At 37.1% G+C, this 22,884-nt stretch overlaps 1 protein-coding gene across 3 annotated transcripts in view; it reads right to left on the bottom strand.

Moving 5' to 3' along the window:
- Positions 1-460: 460 nt before the first annotated feature.
- Positions 461-22,884, bottom strand: part of LOC145015293 (TMV resistance protein N-like) — a 28,236-nt gene continuing 5,812 nt past the window's right edge. For 2 of the 3 annotated variants that reach the window (XM_078973748.1, XM_078973747.1), the window contains exons 7-14: positions 22,766-22,863; positions 21,319-21,450; positions 20,613-20,705; positions 20,195-20,287; positions 19,917-20,009; positions 1,293-1,484; positions 855-1,175; positions 461-713 (exon numbers count right to left, since the gene is read on the bottom strand). In XM_078973748.1, the coding sequence (XP_078829874.1) occupies positions 630-713; positions 855-1,175; positions 1,293-1,484; positions 19,917-20,009; positions 20,195-20,287; positions 20,613-20,705; positions 21,319-21,450; positions 22,766-22,863 (1,106 nt within the window). In that variant the 3' untranslated portion in view covers positions 461-629. The remainder of the gene's footprint in view (positions 714-854; positions 1,176-1,292; positions 1,485-19,916; positions 20,010-20,194; positions 20,288-20,612; positions 20,706-21,318; positions 21,451-22,765; positions 22,864-22,884) is intronic. The other variant, XM_078973749.1, reaches the window with a different exon arrangement.

The following is a 22,884-nucleotide window of genomic DNA, read 5'->3' on the forward strand; positions in this document are numbered from 1 at the left end:
CATCTGTAAAAACACTTTGCTAGATAATGACATGTTTTACCTATAATAACATATTTTCATGGGCTATACTCACCACAATTGAACGAAAGCATAACTTATATTCAATGACGCATCCTTTCCTTTCATGTTTAATGAAAAAAACCAGACATAACATGTAATAATGACAGTTTTTTTACGCGGATAAAGCCTAATTTTAGTACTAATATTAATTAGTTTTCAAACTGTAATTACAATCTTTCTTGAAATTTGGTCCAATGCTTGCGATCATGACAACTAATCTTAAAATCATATATCATAATCTTATAAATCATTATCATGTCACTTGCATGTATAAATAATCCATGAAAGTGAGGGGGGAATTTTATGTTCTTCCGTAACAAGAATAACTAATGCAACACGTGACATGTACGAGATCATGTATCTAATGAATGTAAGAAGACACATTTTCAATTTAGGAAAACACAAGATTATATTATCAGCTAAAACTTCATGTTAAACTAAGCTTTTGATGTTATGCACAACATACTAAATCATGCGAGGGGTCAAATAAATGTGTTTTGTGACATCTCCTACAAGCTGGAAAAAGAAAATAAAAATACCATAGGTTTCAAGTTGTGATTAGAACTATCTTAAATGACATTTGACCAAGTATTGGCTACCAAGACTAGTCTTCGTTGCAACATTGATGGATCAATCAATGCCTTCTCACTTACCTGGAAAAACAATCCATGAAATGAGGGTTAAACTAATGTTCTTCGATAATTCCTTGTATCAGGTTAGGCTTTTATAATTAAGGACTAAGAAAACCATCAAAAATGACAAAGTATAACTGAAGAATGATGTGTAGGATCTACCTCAGAATGGATAGAGTGAAGTAACCGATTATTTATTTTGGTGGAGGTGCAGCTTTCTATGTTAATCCCTTCTTTGATAATTGCATCTAGTACTTGTGAAAAGGCAAAACCTTCCTCTAAGCAACTATTTATGACAATATCGACCATCCCATTGCAGAACTTCACTGAGACAGTATTGGATAAGTGATTCACTAAACTTTCATTAGTGTCAAAAAGTTTCTTGAGCCGATCTCTCTTTGTACTCATTTCCTTAATATTTTCCTGCTTTTCTTTGATGTAATGCACTGTTGACAACAGATGAGCTGGTACGGAACGTTTTCGCTGAACACCAAAAATCACCGATTCCAACATGAACAGTCTATTTGTTAGCCTCTTTGATATCATTTGGCACCAAAGAACTAACTAAAATATATAAGGAAAGAATAGATCAAAATTCACCTTTACGAGTTCAATAGGAAGTATACTTGTAAGTGAAGCATAAAGTTGGCGCATTTCTCGCCTCCGTTCGATTTCTCTGTTAATTACTTGTTTTTCAGCCTTTTGCATGGATACGCTTAAAGGAAGATTGATGCTAGCTTTACCCAAGCCCTCTACCATGGCAAGATGTTCATCAGGTGTATGATCTGCTTGCTGTAAGGAAATCAAATAAGGATGGTTAGTGTGACAGATCGATTGATAAAGAAGAAGGGAGAATCCACATTATGGAAGTTGTAATATATCCACATGATTGATCATCTTGCTGTTGTTTGTCTTGGAGAAGAAAATATGCACACTGATTTTACTATTACCAGAAATATATAAACCTAGGAACAAAGTTACAAATATAACCCTGTACTGTACATAATTACTAAAATATACTCTAACACCCCCCTCAAACTCAAGTGGGTAAGATATGATCTAACTTGAGTTCGGAAACTAGAAATTTACAATGACTAAGAAAATGTGCCTTGGTGAAGATATTCTCAGGTTGATCAGTCGTTGAAATTGGATGAAGTCTAACAGTTTTACGAACATGTTGACAGGCAAAGTGAGAGTCAATTTCAATATGTTTTGTACGCTAAACATCATTGTGGGCAATTTGAATCGCATTGTTGTTGTCCCACCACACTGATGTAGGAAGGGACTAGGCCGCCCATTTCAGCCAAAATCCAACGTAGCCCAACTAATTCTTGAGTTGTATCTGTTAAAGCTCAATATTCAGCTTCAGTACTTGATCAAGCTGTAAGTGACTGTTTCTTACTCCAAGAAATAAGCAAATCACTGAGAAAGAAACCATAACCGGTAGTAGAGCGTCAGGAAAATCACCATCCCAGTATGCATCGAAGATGGCTTTCAGATTTAAAGATTGCACGAAAAATGTAGTCCATGAAACATTGTACCCTTATGGTATCGAAGGATCCAAAGAACAACTGCATAATGACTCAGAATACGGTGCTACCATATACATATTAACCATGTGAGTTGCATAAGCAAGATCTGGTCGTGTAACTATTAGATAAACCAATGAACCAACTAATTGCCTGTAAGTAGTAGGGTTGCTAAGAGGAGTACCACTCCCATGAATATTCGTGTTGAAGCCACTTTGCAATCCATAAGGCTCGAGCAAGAAATTAATTTAAACTATATTTTGCTTGGTAGAGGTAGACTCCTAGTGGATCTAAAAGCACTTAAGGACCAAGAAAAAGTGAAGATTGCCAAGATCCTTCATTTCGAAGCAAGAACCGAGTGATAGCCTTAGCTTTATAGTACCAATACCATCACTCCCCGTAATGATATAATCATGCTGCTAAATTTCTCGAACCAAGACCTTGGAGCCTGTTAAAGACAATAAAGGGATTTTTAAAGTTAAAAAGAATACCCTTTAGGGTAATCAACGCCACTCGGAGGGCATATGTATAATTCCATAACGAGTTACCATTGAGGAATGTGTGCTTAACATCCATTTGATAGAGCGACCTGCAACAGTCGCAAGAGTATGAATAGAAGGGATGAGGATCACATGTGCAAACATCTCCTCATAATAAATACCATATTCTATATTGAAGCCCTTGGCAACAAGTCGAGCTTTATATGTGTCAACAATACCATCAGATCTTGCCTTTGCTTTATAAACCCATTTAGAACCAATAAGTGATTTTGCTCGAGGTAAGGGCACAAGTTCCCACGCATGGGCTTTCCGTAATGCTTGAAGCTCTTCATCCATAGTGACTCTGCCAACATGGGTTATTCGAGGCTTCCTTGTAGGAAGTTGTTTCATGACTAGACAACAATGTAGTGTAGCAATGAAAATCAAGAAGGTGACATGGAATTTTCCTTATTCGATCAGAATGTCTCGGTTCAGATTGAGTATTATGATTAGAATTAGTAGATTGTGAAGAAGTCTCACAGATAGGTCATGAAGGTGTATTAAAGGGTTATGCGGAGTCTACCAATCCAAAAGTTAATGAATCTAGAGGTGACTCTGAAGTGTTGGAGTTATCTTTGCCGGAACCGGATGGGAAAATGTCCAATGAGATTGAGGCATCTGTTAGATAAAGACATACCGTTCGAGACTACACTAGAAACTTGGAAAGGAAGGAAACAGTTTTTCGTTCCCAAAAAGGGACAAGAAAGGAGATACACAATCTTTTACAGATGGGATCCTAACATCCATATACTTTGTGTTTGATACTTTAACCAAGAAAGGAAAACAACACAATCCAGAACGAGGCTCAAGTTTTGAATGTTCGTGAGTTTGCAACTTAACTAAACAAACACAACCCTAAACTCTAAGAGATCATACTCATGAAGAAAGTCATGAAGACATTCATATAGGGATTTGTTTTAAAATATAGGTGTAGGATGACGATTTATTGTGTAGAAAGTTTTGAAGGCTGCCTCAACCCAAAATCGTTATCGAAGCTAATATTAAATTAACAGTGTAAAAACAATGTCTAAGATGCGTAGATATTTACGCTCAACTCGACCATTTTGTTGTGATGTATCTGGACAAGATTATTGGGGAATTATAACATGTCCCTTCAATAAGGAGATAAGAGATGACTGTTTTTATTCCGTGGAATTCTCAGCCAAAAATATTTTTATGGGTTTAGAAAATTGAGTTTGAATCATTCATGGAAAAGAGATAAGTGTTGGGGAACTTTGAATAGTGATGCATAAGGTAAATCCATGTAAATCAAGTTGAATCATCAACAAAGATGACAATGTACCTAGTACCCTAATAGTATGGTGACGAACATGTCCACAAACATCTTAATGAACTAAGTCAAATGCTTTTGAGAAAGTAAAATCATTTGTAGTAAAAGGCAAGGAGTGATATTTTCCAAGTTGACATGACAAAAAAGAACTAGGAGACAAAATTTAGTCGAGAAACAAAGATATGACCTAGGCGAGCATGCCACATATCAAAAGAAAAAATACTTGATATAGAGGCGACAAAAGTTGATGATGATTCAGGAACACTAAGGTAGAACACTTCATACATCCTTCCAACTCTACGCCATATTCGTAGAGTAATTTTGTTGATTTCAATATCATCATGTCATTTTATGTAACTGGAACTAACATGTGAGCTAAGCGGATTCATAATTTGTACTATAATATATGTACGGGGTTTATGCAAAGCCCACGTATGTATAAGATTGAATTATAAGTCGGTTCAACGACAAGTCGGGGATCCGGGGGAAGCGCCCCTAGTTCTGGGGTATCTAAAGGGGTGGCGCCCCTTTGGCGGGTCTAGGGGTAGCCCCCCTAGCAGGGTCCTAGGGGCAAAGCCCCTAGCTGGAGTGATTATGGTAAAACTAACGAAACTCGTTAGTTTTGGAAACCCTAAATCCTCATTAAAATCTAGATTACCCTGACTTGCTTCAAAAGCAACTCATGACGGCCCAACCCTAATAAAACCCTAATCACGTTTATTATATAAATGACTCTTCCTTTTGAGTAGGGATACATGAAAATTAGCTCTTATTTTTCTTCAAACACTCACAAAATCTTTCTAGCAATTCGGCTTACGATTTTTGTGCCTAGAATCGTAAGTGTCCTCTTGGATTATCTTAGGCTGAATTTCTTGTAACCCAGGCATAGAGTAGAAATAGTAGTTCAGAAAGTGTTCACACGATCCAAGTTGGTATCCAGATATCCACCACAAACCCTACTTGGTCTGAAATATCTTTGGTCATTGGATCATGTACAAGGCAACCACCAGAGGTGAAAAGAACATTTAGGCCAGAGTCACGTAATTGGATAACAGAAATAAGGCTCAAAGACAGATTAGGAACATGAACAATATTGAGTCACATAATCGGAGACATGCCCAACAATTGTTGCAGGCAATAGTGTGCCATGAGCCATACAAATCGAAGGGAAAGTGTGTTGTAACTATTAAGTGGCGAAAAAATCGTCATATGGTGTCATATTATTACACCAACCAAAGTCAAACAACCATGTATTACTTGAGGATGATGAAAATTCATGGAACCTGTTATGAGTTAATGGATTGACTCTCGATTTCTCTGTGATAATGGTTTAGGGTTCGAAGTAGTGAACACATCAGAAGTAGATTTTGTATAATTTTTATTAGGGCTTTACAGGATTTATATCAACTCTATATCAACTCACATGAGGTACTATGAATGGAATTCATGTTGTACCAACAACTAATCAACAGAAGTTTGACTTGGTATAATTACATAGTAAAAGATAATAGGTTGTTTGGTAGAGTAAGGTAACGTTCATGTAATAAGGAATAAATAGATAGGGTAGATTACCAACATTAGTAAGGATATGTGATGAATAGGGGATGATTTGTGTTGCAAAATCAGATAGTTGAGATCTAATTTGATCTTGAAAACCTATAGCTCTAAGGGTAATTTCCGATTGAAAATGTAGATTTCATTGACTAGGAATGATATGATGAATGGATAAATTGAAAAAAGAAAAAAGACAAACAATAACCAAAATGTCCGAAATATCTAACCGAGAAATGGATCAATTGAAAAAAAAAAAAAAAAAAAAAAAAAGACAAAACAATAGCAAGTGTTCATGAATTAGCAACATGTGTTTGAAATGAGTTTGTAGATGTCTAACTGGAATGGTAATCGATTGCGATGCCTGTTTGGAATAGTTTGTGATCGTTAGTAGATGAAATCAACGATTGAACCTATCAAACTCTGATACCATCTGAGACATCGACTAAGGTTGATTGATGAAGAAGAGGGGAATCCATATAATGGAAGCTGTTGTTTGTATTGAAGAACAAAATGTAAACATTGATTTTACAGTTACCACTAACATATAAACCTAGCTAAAAGTAATAAAGTTACAAATATAACCCTAAAATATACATAATTACTAAAATATACTCTAACCGTTATGAATCCCCAAATCCTCACTTTGCAGTAAAGAGAATAATATGTGATTATGTTTTCTATTTGGTAAATCCATACATATTTTTATGATTTCTTGTAATATCTTATTGATCTTTAATAAGTAGGGTTTTCTGTTGTTAACAATAAATTTAAAGATCACAAGTTCCACTAGAATAATATATATCCGTTTTCTTTTTTCTTTTATTATTATTTAATGTCACTGTAGTTTTGGAAAAACAAAGGAATGGAAACACTATTGGGATGGTACTCCTCATAACGAAGTAGAGTTAGTAACGAAGTTGTTTTGTATGATTCATGCCTTCATGTATCGGCATGAACGGGTTTTATGTGATCTGCAGGGTATATATACATATAAGTATTGAGTGCCGAAGGTGTGCTGAAACTATAAGTTCCCTCATAGAGCTAGTTTTGGCCACACCATGAATAGTGAAGATGTCGAAGATCTACGAGTTGATTGCTTCACTCGTGGGCTAGGAAGTTAAGCGATTCCCCTGTTTTCTTCTCTTATGGAATCTGTACGATTTCATTTTTTGAATTTTTGGATCAAGCCCTAAATGCAGATTCCAACGCATTTGAGTCTTGACTGTTCTGATTGACTTGTGTTTTATTGATAAATTTTTTTACTATGTTTTTTTGAGAAATCAGTTTACTAAAGTTTAAACAAGATTCTAAAATGTGTTTGAAGTATTTGATTGACTAAAAACTGATGTAACTCATGAGTTAGTTTTTGCTATGTACTCAGGCATAGAAGTTGACAAGAAAAGTGTACCCGGTGGAGATTACGGAAGGAAGTAGAGAAGATTTTTGATCATTTTCTCTTATGCAATAAATGTTGGTGTTGTTTTGTAACACTGAGTGTAAAATATGAAAATTGTTGAATGTATTCATAAAAATACATCTTTAATAATATAAAATGGTGAGTAAAAGTTATGCTGCTACAACAAAGGTGTTGGATATGAGCCTTTGTGTATATGCATTGTATATGTGATATGATATATGATATATGATATATTGGGAACTCACTAAGTTTGTAATTACTTTGTCAAGTTCAATGTTTTTCAGGTTGATATTGTGACAATGGGAACGAGCAGGGCTTAATTGTTTACCTATCTTGATTTTGACTATGTTTTAAGACTTCAGCATATAGTATGCTGATAAATTTTGATTTGGTTTTATGACTATTGAATCATCTAGTACTTCATATCTTTTATGAAAAATGTTTTTTGGAAAGTTTTAATACTGTTTTAAAAATAAAAAATTTTTGTTGAAAATTTGTGACAATACAACCCAATTACTTTTTTGTATTTTTTTTTTTAAAAAAAAAAAGATGTTTTGGGGGGGGCTTAGTCACTGGTTTTTATGTATTTTCATAAACAAATTGAAAAAAAAAACCCTTTATTTTTGTTGTGTACATATACGTACATATATGCCGAAATACAAATTTACATATATGCATATCACAATTTGCATATATGCAAATATATGCATCCAACAAAAAATCATCTTTTTCTACTCTTTTATAGTGGCTTATTAAGAAACATCTTAATGCATTAAGTCCTATGAAAAGAAAACAAATTCGAAAAAAAAAATGTTCTTGGGTTCTAACGAAATTTTGAGTTCTCAACACACACACACACACACACACACACACACACACATATATATATATATATATATATATATATATATATATATATATATATATATACACACACACACACACTAATAAAAGAGTAGTTATTTTGTCATGTGTCACTATATTAGACTTATTAATTAATATGATGTCACTTGTCAATCTATTAGTTCTTCATTTTAATTTTATTAGACCTTCTAATTAATGTGATATTATTTGTCAATGTATTTATTCTTCATTTTAAATTTTATATTATTGTTTTCATTAATTCAAAAATAAAAAATGTATAATATGTTAAAAATTAATTTTATATATTTATTTGAATCAACGATTATAATTTCACATAAATAATAAATTATCTTGTAATTAATAATTTATTTAAAATAATTAAATAATAATTTTGAGGTTTAACTATAAAAATTTAATTAATTTTATAACCGTGGTTTTCAAGGGTTATAAACTAGTATATATATATATATATATATATATATATATATATATATATATATATATATATATATATATATATATATATATATATATATTCAAATGAGAACAAATCTAAATTTGAAAACAAATGACAACAATTTTAGGCTACAAATTCCAAATTCTAAAAATTTAAAGTTTTACTAAAAAGATTACTATTTTTATAAATCAAACAAATAAAAAGATTACTATTTTTATTGAATTTTATCAAATATATGAAGTTTTTAGAAGTGTTATATTAATATCTAATAGAAAAAAGTTAGTAAAAACTCAATTATTTTAGGTCCGATAAAAAAACAAAACAAAAAAACTCGCGCCATAACACGATAAGACACGCCTTGATGCGTTATTTGGGCATCACGCTTCACAAACCCTCATTGGACGTTTTCGTAACGGCTACATCACGCATCGCGCCATGACACGCCTTTATGCGCGTCATGCTGCGTTTTTTAGAACCATGAAAAACCACATAAACATGTTTTAATTATCTACAGAAAAATACATTTAAAATGGGTTAGACAATGGTGAAATGTTTACTTAAATATGGATGAGTATAGAAAAATACATATTTTAACATAAAATTTGATTGCTAAATTGAAATTATGTATTTTGTAATAATTTTTTAAGACTTTCTGACTTACGTTCATCAACATATAAGAAAAGAGTGTAAGATTTGTAAGAAAAAAATGATTTATCCACTCCTATAATTTGATGAATAGTGACTTGTCAGCCCCTGTCATTAAAGAATGTTTCTTTTTGAAGGTTGTCATAGTAATTTATTGGTTAGAAGTTCACATTTTTTTTAATGGCACATATTTCAATTCACTTTTTGTTTTTCCAATATTAAAATCCTTCAATATTATCATTAATTTTTTATTACAGAAGTAAAAAGTTCCCCATAGATTGTGTTTATATTAAAAACTTTGACAACATAAAATTCATTTATTTTGGTTACACAAACTAGTTACCCATGACGTTATCTATATTTTTTTTTATCCAAAGGTAGTATCATGTGGTGGTGATGGGGTGATGGTGGTGGGTGGCCGTGGTGGTGGTAGTCAGTGGTGGTGATGGGTGGTGGAGGCGGGTGGTTATGGTAGGTGGTAGTGGCGGGTGGTGATGATGGGTGGTGGGTGGTGGGGGTGGAGAGGTGGTGTGTGGTGGTTTTGGTGGGTGTTGGGTGGGGGTGCTAGTGGTGGTGATGGTGGTGGTGGTCATGGTCGTGGTCGTGATTGGCCGTGAAAAGTGCGATGATGGTGGGTGGTGGTTTTTATAAGTGGTGGATGGCGGTGGTGGCGATGGATGGCAGTGACGGGTGGTGGTGGTGGTGAATGGTTTTGTTTAGGTGGTGAGTGACGTTCGTTAGTGGGATTTTTAATTTTTTTACTTATTTTTTAATTTATATTAATATTATTTGATTGTTTTAATTTAAAAAAATTGTGTGTTCCATATTAAATATATATTACCATAACACCCACCCATGTAAACTTATTAGCTTGCTAATAAATTAAAATTTTAAAGTACATGTGTTTGATTATTACAATATTTATGTTTTCGTATTTTCGCAAAATATTTATGTTTTCACATGAATATATATATATATATATATATATATATATATATATATATATATATATATAAACTGCCTCCCTCACTTTGTACTCTTTCCTTTCATATTCTCGTATATTTATCCTCCTCACACTCTCTCTCTATAGGGTTTCATAATAAACTGTCTCCCTCTATGAATTTGGTTCCCTTTTCTTTTCTCTCTTCAGCCGGCGATCTAACACCAATGACCGTCGATGTTTCCCGCTCCCTAGTTGCCAGATTCGTCATTAATTTACTACTAAGATGGCTCTACTGTTGTCTTACGCCAACTTCTAGTTTGAATCCACGTATCAGTCAGATTCCAGCTCTACGAAAATCATCGACGATCCGATATCAGCTTCCGCTTTTGAAGAAGAAAGTCCAGCGAAGATCGGCACTAGATGTAACCCCCGTTATTTTCTAGCCTTTGAAGTCAACAAAGGTCAACCCAAGGTCATGCATGTTCAATAAAAGTCAACTTAAAATAGCGTCAAAAATAAATTGTTCAATATTCTTGTTTGGGATAAATAAAGTAATAGATGTTGTAACAAGGTTTCCAAAAATATAAATAACACTTAAATCCGAGTTCTAACAAAGAAATTATAACCAATCGAAGATCCGCGTCAAAACCGGCAAATCACTGTTTAACGTAAAACATGAATTTTTAAGAAAAATGCTTTTTTTTGCCTTAGAAATCTAAATGAAAGTCGTAAAATGCGTTAAACCGAGAGTTTACATAAAAAGAACGTCCAAATCTGACTTCGTATGAGGAAGTTACGATTTTTTCTAAGATTCGGCACAACGGTACACAGCATGAAACTCGAATTTTAGTTTGAACAACTTTTGGCCAAAACAACCTAAACGAGAATCAAAGGTCTCGTCAATAGTAGTATATCGGTAAAAAGACAGACGAAAACGGACGTCAGATTAAGAAATTATGAATTTTTAACGGACTTTGCCCGTCCCAGCCTATTAAAATATAACATTAAAAATAAAATCAAAATTAGCCGACGGAGTCTACACAAAAGTTGTAGAGTATAATATCATCTACGCATGGATATAAAGAAGGTCAAAAACGGAGCTCGTATGCGAAAGTTACAAAATTTTGAAGTTTTGGGCTCAAATTACGAAGCTAGTGCGAAGGAGTACGCCTCGCATACTCGGTTACGCCCAGCGTACTCGGACACTTGGCCTCAGATGGTCCACATTGCTCCTCCAACGCATGCATACACGTATCTTGCTCAGTTGACACGTCTGAAGCCACGTCTCTTACTACGCCCATCGTACCGAGGTTCACCCCGCGAACCAAAGTACGCCCAGCATAGTGCGATTGTTCAACCAAGTATAAAATGAGTATGAGGTCTCCGGGTTTGTGTTAGAAATTTCAACTCTCTCTCATTCTAAACTTATTTTTTAAGCCTCTTTACACCACCCCGACGCCCCACTATCATATCAGGACAGTTTTATAGGGATTTAAAAATACTTATCAGGATAGTTTTATAGGGATTTAAAACTACTTATCAGAACGGTTTTATGGGGATTTAAAACTACTTATCAAAATGGTTTTATGGGGATTTAAAACTACTTATCAGTTATAAAGCAGAAAATATAGGATTTTCTGGAACGTAGTCGTTCACTTTCTTTAAACTAGTATAACATAAAGGACCTGTAGTGGTTAATTCTATAATTCCTTAGTTTATACATGAAAGTAATATATAAGAAATATCAGATAGGCAGTGGAATATGTGACTTCCGCCTTACTTTTTGTTCCTTGTTTTGTTGTGGACTTAGGGCAGATACACACATTTAACTGTCTGTTGGATATTAGGTCATATATAACTAGTATAAATGTAACACCCCAAAGTTTGGAGAGCCAAGAAAAGAAAGAAAACCTCAAGTTTAGGGTAGACTCGGCGAGTCCGAGCGGGATCCGGGTGTGGTGAAAGCGACCGACTCGGCGAGTCGGCCAAGGGGACTCGGCGAGTCTGGTCTGTGCGAGGAAAACCCTAATTCTGGGTGTTGTATCCTATATTTAAGGGAGTTATGTCCCTCCCTCAGCCTCCATATCATCCTAGAGAAGCTGTAAACCCTAAATTCGTGGGAGCCTCCATCATTTGAGAAAAATAGCTTTGGAGGAAGGAAATCTTGGAAGGGACTTAAAGATCGGTAGGGTTGCTACAAAGGAGAGGTGTAGATCCGAGATCTACTTCAGTTTGTGTTCTTCTTGGAGGTATTAAGCTGTCATTTTCCCTTCCTTGCATCTAGATCTAGTTGTTATGACATTTGGGGGTTTTATGGTTGTTTGAGACCCATTTCGAGTTGGAAGCTCAGATCTGAAGTTGCTACTTCAGATCTAAGTGTGTTTTGGCTTAGAAACTCGGAAAGCATCAGTTGTTGGGTTGATTGTTGAGCCCCTTTATCTTAAACCCTAGTTTATAGTGTTTTGAGCCTAGATCTCTTAATCTACACGTAAAGTTTGCCACTTTACGTGGGGAATAGTCCCTAGAAGTATGGATCTATGAGTTGGAAACTCTGCTTGGCTCGAAAAGCCGCTGCATGGATTGGGGACTGGATAGACTCGGCGAGTCCTTAGAGTGGACTCGGCGAGTAGCTTGAAGATGAGGAGGGACTCGACGAGTAGGATGAACAACTCGTCGAGTCGGATGAAGTTAGGCATGGACTCGGCGAGTTTGATGAACCAACTCGGCGAGTTGGTTAAAGATTGTCTAGGACTCGGCGAGTCTGTTCTTGGACTCGGCGAGTCAGATCGTGAAACTCTGAACCCTTCGGGTCGGGACCCGAATCAGTGAGCCGGGTGGTGACTCAGCGAGTTGGACAGGACAGGACTTGGAACTGGTTGGACTCGGCGAGTCATGGACTGACTCGGCGAGTCGGGTCGCGAATAAGAAAGACCCTGAGCTTATGAACTCGGCGAGTCTTTAGGAAGACTCGGCGAGTAGGGTTGACCTGGAAGGTTGACTTTGACCAGGATTTTGACCTTGACCAGAATTGACCTAGTGACCTTTGGAGGTCAGTTGGACTAAGTGTTATATTAATATTGGTAGCTTGAGGAGCTAGTGGAGCAGCAGTCGAAGTTAGAGGTCAGGTAGCAGTCAAAGGATTAGCAGCAGCAGTTCAGCAACATCAGGTGAGTTTCCTTCCAGTAGGGACGGGTCTAAGGCCACAATGCCGGCCCGTCCAGTTAGCAGTAGTTTCCGAACTTTGGTCTGATGCAGTAGTTAGTATGTTTGATGCCTTCGTGGCTCAGACAGGATTTATGTGCTATGTTTTATGTGTTATGTGTTATGTGTTCCGGGCTACGGCCCGATGTAGTATGCAGTATATGTGTTCATGCTAGTTGATATGTTATGCTATGCTATTTTCAGTCAGTTAGCCCGGACTTCGGTCCGATGCAGGGGACAAGGTCCCAGTCAGTTTCCGGACTTCGGTCCGATGCAGGGGGCAAGGCCCCAGTTAGTCCGGACTTCGGTCCGATGCAGGGGACAAGGTCCCAGTCAGTTTCCGGACTTCGGTCCGATGCAGGGGGCAAGGCCCTAGTTAGTCCGGACTTCGGTCCGATGCAGGGGACAAGGTCCCAGTCAGTTTCCGGACTTCGGTCCGATGTAGGGGGCAAGGCCCCAGTTAGTCCGGACATTTGTCCGATGCAGTGGGCAAGGCCCAGTATGTGCTTTATATGTTATTGTATGGTATGTGTTAGATTGGGGGAGCTCACTAAGCTTCGTGCTTACGGTTTTCAGTTTGGTTTCAGGTACTCAGTTTTCAAAAGAGGAGCTCGGGGAGATTGCAGTGCACACACCATAGTCAGTTAGCCTGGGAATGTTTGACTCTGATAATGATATTATGTTTTGAATTAATACTCGAGAATTTATGTTATGACTTATGATACAATTTTTATAAATATGATTCTAGTAATGCTTTTAAAGAAATTTTTGGTCGTGATTTTTGGGTCGTTACAAGTTGGTATCAGAGCCCTGGTTTGAGGGATTCGGATACACTTCCGGGTGTATCTGAACTCAAACTGAGGGAAATAAAAGATTTTAATAAAATGAAAATGTTTTACAAAAAGAATTTTGAAAACACTTAGAAGGAAGGAATTGTTTTTAACAAGATAGAGGTGTGTGCATGCAGTCAGCCGAGCTCAAGTAAGTACTCCCAATTTACCCATACAAGTTATGTTATTATTTTCAATATCAGTTTCAGTATCAGTTCCAGTTCAGTTTCAGTTCCAGCTTCAGTAGAACAGCATGCTAGAATAGGACTAAGGATCTAGGATGATGCCTTATGTGCCTGCTTTATGTGTTCCAGCTTGATGAGAATTGCATGCTAGTAATGAGTAGACAGTAGTAGGATAGCATGTGTAAGTTATGCCTAAAAGTATGAGCTTAGCATGGTATGTTAGTGCAGTTTCTTGTTATGAGAATTGTTTTGCCTAAGTATGTTTCCTTTATCCGAATGTTGCTTGCTTTGTGCTTTGTGGGACTCTGAGTGATGGGAGTTAGCCATTAGGTGAATACGTCACATCACATGTGATTAGGGTTGGATAATCTAAGAGTGCTAGATTTGGCCCTACTGCGCAGCTCTTGTCTGAGTCCAACCGTTGTAGGGACGGGACTTTTACTCGAAGGATTATCCGAGCCTCATCACATGTGATGGTATTCAGGTGGTGGCTAATTGGCATTACAAGGAGGCCTTCAGCAGCTGAGGACTAGTTGGGTAGAGTCAGAGGTTCCCTAGGGAAAGCCTAGGATGAGGGTAGCAGAGATCAGTAGAAAAGTAAAGGGGACTCGGTGGAGTTGAGGTAACTCTTGAGGAAAGTACGGATAGATGTGGAAGGTAGTAGGGGCCCATACTACTGGAAGCAGAGGATCCGCTCGATTCAAGAGGGGCCGAGGCGAAACCAAGGAACTAGTAGAGTAGGTGAGAGATCCCTCAGCAATAGCATGTAATTGATCAGGGATTGTTATATTTTCAGCATGGTGACGTTGCGCGAGATATCAGTTGGCAGTTCAGGTGCAGGGGAGGGGTCTGGCTCGGGCTTTAGAGCCGGGCAGCTTGATGATCGGATGAGGGATTTCATTTCCGCAGAGATTATGCGCAACATCATCGATCAGACTCCAGCGATTTTCGGTTCAGTTAGAGGGGCTATTATGGAGCTCATGGACAGTCATCTTGAGGCCTTTAGGGCCGGGTTAGTTTCAGGACAGATTGGGGCTCGTCTAGGTCCCGAATCTTATGGAGTTCAGGGATCCATCAGGGAGGGAGATCCCATTTCTAGTTCCTGCTATCAGGGGGCAGGGGTGTGTGGGGAATTCTGTCTCCAAGAGAAACCATTGCATGATTGGATAGTTGAGGAAGTTTCGCGAGGGTCTGCCAGACACGGTCGTGAGGATCACTGATAGATTGATAGCGAGGCTTCAGGATCAGACATCTATCGTTCAGCCAACAGGCGTTGCCATTGGGGTAGCGCAGGAGCGAGAGTCGGGCAGGGAGTCGGAAGGGAAGAGGAAAATGGATGAGACTCAGGTTGCCACAGGTTCAAGTAAGAGACCCAAGAGTTCAGATTGGAGGACGAGGAACTATAAGAGCCGCAGTCGATGCGGGAAGTGCGGAAGGACGCACATGGGTGTGTGTAGGCGTAGAAGTGGTGGCGATGCTGGGTGTTTCAAGTGCGGCCAGATTGGTCATTTTAGCAGAGACTGTGTTGTTACCATCGCCCATGGACTTGATCCGTTGTGTTTCCACTGCAGTCAGAGGGGCCACAAGAAGGCCCACTGTCCGAGTTTGTATTCAGCAGGGCAGGCGCCAGCTCCTGCCCTTGGAACTTCAAGTACCGTCGGTGGTTGTCAAGGCCGGGCAAAGGTGCCTACGGCTCGGAGCCGAGTTTCTCCGGTAGATTTCAACAGGGATTCGAGCAACACTGAGTAATGGAGGTATGTAACTTTGTTTTTGTCAGCTTATGTTATGATATGTTGTTAAGGTTCTGCATCATTATCGGTATGAGTATTTCATTTTGAACGGTTTGCTTGTGATTATGTCATATGCCATCTGCATACCTTGGATTTTGGGTAGTAGTCAAGGGTTGGGTTTTATCGAAAAAGGTTACTTAGGGTGCAGTAAGTGTAGCATGCCTTGGAGGGACTCGGTATGTTTCGCCAGTTCGGAGCCGTATAAGTTTTAGAATGGACAGGTTAGATCCCCAGCCATGGTAAGCCTGGGATTCATCATCGAATTGATTTTGGAATGATAGTAAGGATTGGAATTTCTCTTTTCTGAGCATCGAAGTGTAAGCAGGATCGAAGTGGGGGAGAATTCTCCGAGTGTACAAGGGTAAGAGCACGCAAATCTAGAACGAGTACATGATTTCTGAGAAGGAAAAGAAGTGGTTCAGCATTTGATGGATGGAATGGTTCATGGTTGGGAGTTTGAGAAACTCCTCATCAGTCCGTGCGTGTAAATGGTAATGGTGAGAATGTGGTTCGGATTCCGGTGAAGGGCCGCCTATAAGACTCGTGTGAGTCGGAAAGGAGGATCTTGAGAACGGTTAGCAAGAAATGTTTCTGTGTTAGTAGTCAGTGGTAGAGGCAACATGTAGGGTTGTGTGTATTCAGAAGTTGGAAGTTTGGAAACTTCCCAATGTTAGTTTCATGTTTCTGGATTAGTAGACGATTGGTTGGGAACCAAGTCGAAGAATTCCTCGACGGGACGCTAATTTCATCAAGAATATAAGAAGTCAAGGTTGATGTAGCATCTGATGATTGAGGACTGATTTTGAGAAATCGGGATGAGGAATCACTAGCGGGACTAAGGATAGTCAGGATGTCCTTGAGATAGTAGTAGAGTGTTGTAAGCCTGCGGGGGTAGCCGTAGCATTCACTAGCAGTCAGATAGTAGTAGAGTGTTGTAAGCCTGCGGGGGTAGCCGTAGCATTCACTAGTAGTCAGATAGTAGTAGAGTGTTGTAGGCCTGCGGGGGTAGCCGTAGCATTCATTAGCAGCCAGATAGTATTTGAGAGTTGTGAATCCGCGGGTGTAGCCGTGGCTTTTATCGGATTGGTAGCAGCATGAGCGCGTTGTTGAACGCGGGAACGTAGTAATTCCCACCCGTTCGGGTGCAGCAGTGGGAATATGGGAATCCACGGGCTAGATTCGGATTTCCCAAATGGGTCAGTTATGGCTAAGTCAGCAAATTTTGGCTATAGATCGTCACATCAGTTATGAGATCAAAGCAGCAGTGGACCGTTGGGGTTCGGGTATGTTAAGGGCTAGCGTCAGTCTGGGAACCAGCATGTTGTTAGCCATGGAATGGATGATGTCAGGATGGGATGTATGGACCCGATCGGTTGGATCGGAAGGTTGTTAGAGCCACAACGACAGGATAACTAGTGGAAACTAGTCCTAAAGGAAGATTTCATTCAGAAGTCGTGGAAGCGACTAAGTGCGGATCCCTTGACTCCACAGTAGGGTTCAAGTTTAGTGTTTCAGGCAGCTTAGTGTTTCAGCCAGTTCAGTGTTTCAGGCAGCTCAGTGCTTCAGCCAGATCAGCGTTTCAGGCAGTTTAGTGTTTCAGGCAGGTTCAGTATTGCAGACAATTCAGTGTTTGGAAGGTTTCAGGATGTTGGGTCAGTATTGTATTTGCGTGGGAATGCAAGTGTTGGCGGTATAATTGGTTGATTTGGAAATGGCAAGTCGCTCTCAGTAGGATCAGCTGAGCCTTCGGCCGAGTATAGTGATATGTAAAGATAGCTAGGTAGGTAGCTTTTCTTCCAGGATGGAAGGCTCGAGTTAGTAGGAGTTGAGTAATCAGATGGGATATAAGCAAGCTATTTCCAGCAACATCGTTTCAGTATGAGCGGGAGAATGGATAGAACAGTTATAGATAGTCGAAGTACTTTCAGGAGTCGCAGGAAGCGACTAGGAGATTGCGATGGAGTATAGTGACCAGTGAGAGTCCGGTAACTCGAATATCGGTAGATTAGTTGGACCAAAGTGGTCTCAGTGCATCCAGAAGGCGGATGAGGGGTACAGATTAGCCAGTCAGAGGAAGTAACGCTAAAGAAAATTGTGGAAAGGAGAAGGACTGAGTATGTATCAACGATAATGATCGGCAAGGTGAGTGGCTGGAGTGATGGACAAAAAGCGCGTTAGATTTTCCAGAATGAGAGTTGGAGGCAGTTCGAAGGCAGTTGATCATAGCAAACTTCGAGGATGAAGTTTAGTTTAAGTGGGGGAGAGTTGTAACACCCCAAAGTTTGGAGAGCCAAGAAAAGAAAGAAAACCTCAAGTTTAGGGTAGACTCGGTGAGTCCATGGAGGGACTCGGCGAGTCCGAGCGGGATCCGGGTGTGGTGAAAGCGACCGACTCGGCGAGTCGGCCAAGGGAACTTGGCGAGTCTGGTCTGTGCGAGGAAAACCCTAATTCTGGGTGTTGTATCCTATATTTAAGGGAGTGATGTCCCTCCCTCAGCCTCCATATCATCCTAGAGAAGCTGTAAACCCTAAATTCGTGGGAGCCTCCATCATTTGAGAAAAATAGCTTTGGAGGAAGGAAATCTTGGAAGGGACTTGAAGATCGGTAGGGTTGCTACAAAGGAGAGGTGTAGATCCGAGATCTACTTCAGTTTGTGTTCTTCTTGGAGGTATTAAGCTGTCATTTTCCCTTCCTTGCATCTAGATCTAGTTGTTATGACATTTGGGGGTTTTATGGTTGTTTGAGACCCATTTCGAGTTGGAAGCTCAGATCTGAAGTTGCTACTTCAGATCTAAGTGTGCTTTGGCTTAGAAACTCGGAAAGCATCAGTTGTTGGGTTGATTGTTGAGCCCCTTTATCTTAAACCCTAGTTTATAGTGTTTTGAGCCTAGATCTCTTAATCTACACGTAAAGTTTGCCACTTTACGTGGGGAATAGTCCCTAGAAGTATGGATCTATGAGTTGGAAACTCTGCTTGGCTCGAAAAGCCACTGCATGGATTGGGGACTGGATAGACTCGGCGAGTAGCTTGAAGATGAGGAGGGACTCGACGAGTAGGATGAACAACTCGTCGAGTCGGATGAAGTTAGGCATGGACTCGGCGAGTTTGATGAACCAACTCGGCGAGTTGGTTGAAGATTGTCTAGGACTCGGCGAGTCTGTTCTTGGACTCGGCGAGTCAGATCGCGAAACTCTGAACCCTTCGGGTCGGGACCCGAATCAGTGAGCCGGGTGGTGACTCAGCGAGTTGGACAGGACAAGACTTGGAACTGGTTGGACTCGGCGAGTCATGGACTGACTCGGCGAGTCGGGTCGCGAATAAGAAAGACCCTGAGCTTATGAACTCGGCGAGTCTTTAGGAAGACTCGGCGAGTAGGGTTGACCTGGAAGGTTGACTTTGACCAGGATTTTGACCTTGACCAGAATTGACCTAGTGACCTTTGGAGGTCAGTTGGACTAAGTGTTATATTAATATTGGTAGCTTGAGGAGCTAGTGGAGCAGCAGTCGAAGTTAGAGGTCAGGTAGCAGTCAAAGGATTAGCAGCAGCAATATTAAATGTTGATCATCTATTTCAAAATAACTTGTATTTTCAGGAATCCAGTAGATAGGTATACTCCAGGGGCTTTAGAGAATACATCTTAGTACCGTGCTGCGTCTTTTGTCTTCTACCGTATCTACTTTGATGTTTAAATATGTAATGTTTAAAAACTTATGTAAAACTTATACTTATTAATGCAATGGTTGTTTGTACTTTGATTACTATAATGTATGTGTTGTGATACTTACATGACGTCCTCCGCCCCCGAACGTTTCTATCGTTCCAGTTTGAGGGTGTGACACTAGGGTTAGGGTAAAGGTTTCGTTGAGTGTTTTTAATATACCAAAAGTACAAGAAGTAGAATTGAATGGGAATGAAGGTAAAATCAAAGAATACGTCGCCATTTGTTTAGCAAATGGTAAATTCTCATACTCGGTTACCTTTATTGGTAGTTCACTAAATTTAGAAGATGTGGAAGTTATAATCGACTCCCCAAGCATACTTGACATATATTCAATCTTGTAAATGTCCTCCTATTTATTTTTTATAAACATGATGGCCAAATTAGAAAAACCATGTATATATATATATATATATATATATATATATATATATATATATATATATATATATATATATATATATATATATATATATATATATAATCATGGGAGAACCCAATGTTTAGCAAACGGTAAATTTTCTCTTACTCGGTTACCTTTATTGGTAGTTCACTAAATATAGAAGATGTGGAAGTTATCGTCGACTCCCCAAGCAGACTTGACATATCTTCAATCTTGTAAATGTCTTCCTATTTATTTTTTTTCAACACGAGGGCCAAATTAGAAAAACCATATATATATATATATATATATATATATATATATATATATATATATATATATATATATATATATATAGTCAAGATCAAATAAGAAGGAAATTTTTTGTAGGAAGGTAAGAAGTTTTTTTTCTACATATTTTTTTCGCGAACAAATAAAATGAATATATATATATATATATATATATATATATATATATATATATATATATATATATATATATATATATATATATATATAATCATGGGAGAACCCAATGTTTAGCAAACGGTAAATTTTCTCTTACTCGGTTACCTTTATTGGTAGTTCACTAAATATAGAAGATGTGGAAGTTATCGTCGACTCCCCAAGCAGACTTGACATATCTTCAATCTTGTAAATGTCTTCCTATTTATTTTTTTTCAACACGAGGGCCAAATTAGAAAAACCATATATATATATATATATATATATATATATATATATATATATATATATATATATATATATATATATATATATAGTCAAGATCAAATAAGAAGGAAATTTTTTGTAGGAAGGTAAGAAGTTTTTTTTCTACATATTTTTTTCGCGAACAAATAAAATGAATCATTAGATGATTTATTTGTAAGATGATTCACAAGAAAAAAATTCTTAAAAAAAACATCTCGATAATTCATTTATACAATGATTTTGTTGTTATTCACTAAAATTGTCACAAAAGTGGATTTTTTATTAATTTACTTAAAACTGAATCATAAAAATATTTTTTTGGGAATTTTTTCATGTGAATCATCTTATAAATGAATCATCTAGTGATTCATTTCTTTTGTTCGTCAAAAAAATATGCAGAAAAAAAATTCTTACCTTCCTACCAAAAACAATTTCTTACCGGATATATATATATATATATATATATATATATATATATATATATATATATATATATATATATATATATATATATATAATGGGAGAACCCATTGTTTAGCAAATGGTAAATTTTCTTTTACTCGGTTACCTTTGTTGGTAGTTCACTAAATTTAGAAGATGTGGAAGTTATCATTGACTCCCCAAGCAGATTTGATGTAAACTCCAATGTTTTATCGACAATATATGATTTTGACATATCTGCAATCTTGTAAATGTCCTCCTATTTGTTTTTTTTATAAACATGAGGGCCAAATTAGCAAAACCAAATCATTATGCTACATATAACAAAATTAGCATCAAGTACAAACGGTCAAACTAGATTACAATTGTTTGGATAATCTTTTTATTTATGTGAACTTATGTGATATCTGAAAAAGATAATAGAAAAGACACATTGCTATCAAACTAAAAAGTATCTTATGTATAATGCAACAGAATTGTGGATTTAGGATGTATATCAGTTGTATTTAAATTGTAGTTATACTATTGTAACAGTGGAGTGGAGAGCCGTAAACTCAAATATTAAAATAGCAACCACAAAGGCATGGTTCACGATTTGTAGACCCTCCATTTGTGAGAACCTAAAGATTTGTGAGAACTTGCGAACTCAAAATCTGTAGTTGTGAACTATGTGTCCGTAACCATGTAACTGGAGATAAGAATGCGTCTTCAATCCATATGACAACTAATTCATATATATATATATATATATATATATATATATATATATATATATATATATATATATATATATATATATATATATATATATATATATATATATATATATATATATATATCAGGAGTAATAAAAAAAGTAATAAAAAATAAAAAATATCGTCAAATAGGTTTTTGAGCCTACGTATCGTTTAAACACTGCCTTTTTTGGTTCTCAAAAGTAAGTATATATGTATATATATATATATATATATATATATATATATATATATATATATATATATATATATATATATATATATATATATATATATATATATATATATATATATATATATATATATATATATATATATATATATATATATATATATGGTGGAGGGTTCAATGAAGAAAACAAAGATTGAAAACAAGAGAATAAATGTGCACCACTCATTTCCAATCTGCTGCTTAAGCACTCCAACTTAACAGACCCGAAGGAACAGATCATATTCATATAAAATGGCTTTACAATGTAAAAAGGTCGTGTAACAGATCATACACGATGAGGTGTATGAAGGAACACTCCTTGGTCAATAAAGCATTCTAAGAAGATGGTTAGGGTTCAAGCAAACCGGACTGCATAGGGATCAAGCAAGTCATTTATATGGCAAGTAAGTCTTCTAGTTAGAAACTTGGATGCTATAACCGGTATTTATATAGATATCAAACATGAGGGTTTCATTATCACAGAGCATTGAGAGGAGAGATTGTAATATATATATATATATATATATATATATATATATATATATATATATATATATATATATATATATATATATATATATATATATATATATAAAGAAAAAATTTACCGATTCAGGACCATGGACGATGCATCTAACAAACTTTAACTCAGTAAACGATGGATTCAACTGTGTAGGTCGACCTGTCTTTCTCCATCCTCGTACCTCTGTAACAATGTGTCACAATA

The sequence above is a fragment of the Lactuca saligna genome, chromosome 9, assembly GCF_052625555.1.
Source record: "Lactuca saligna cultivar CGN05327 chromosome 9, ASM5262555v1, whole genome shotgun sequence".
Taxonomy (NCBI): Eukaryota; Viridiplantae; Streptophyta; class Magnoliopsida; order Asterales; family Asteraceae; genus Lactuca; species Lactuca saligna.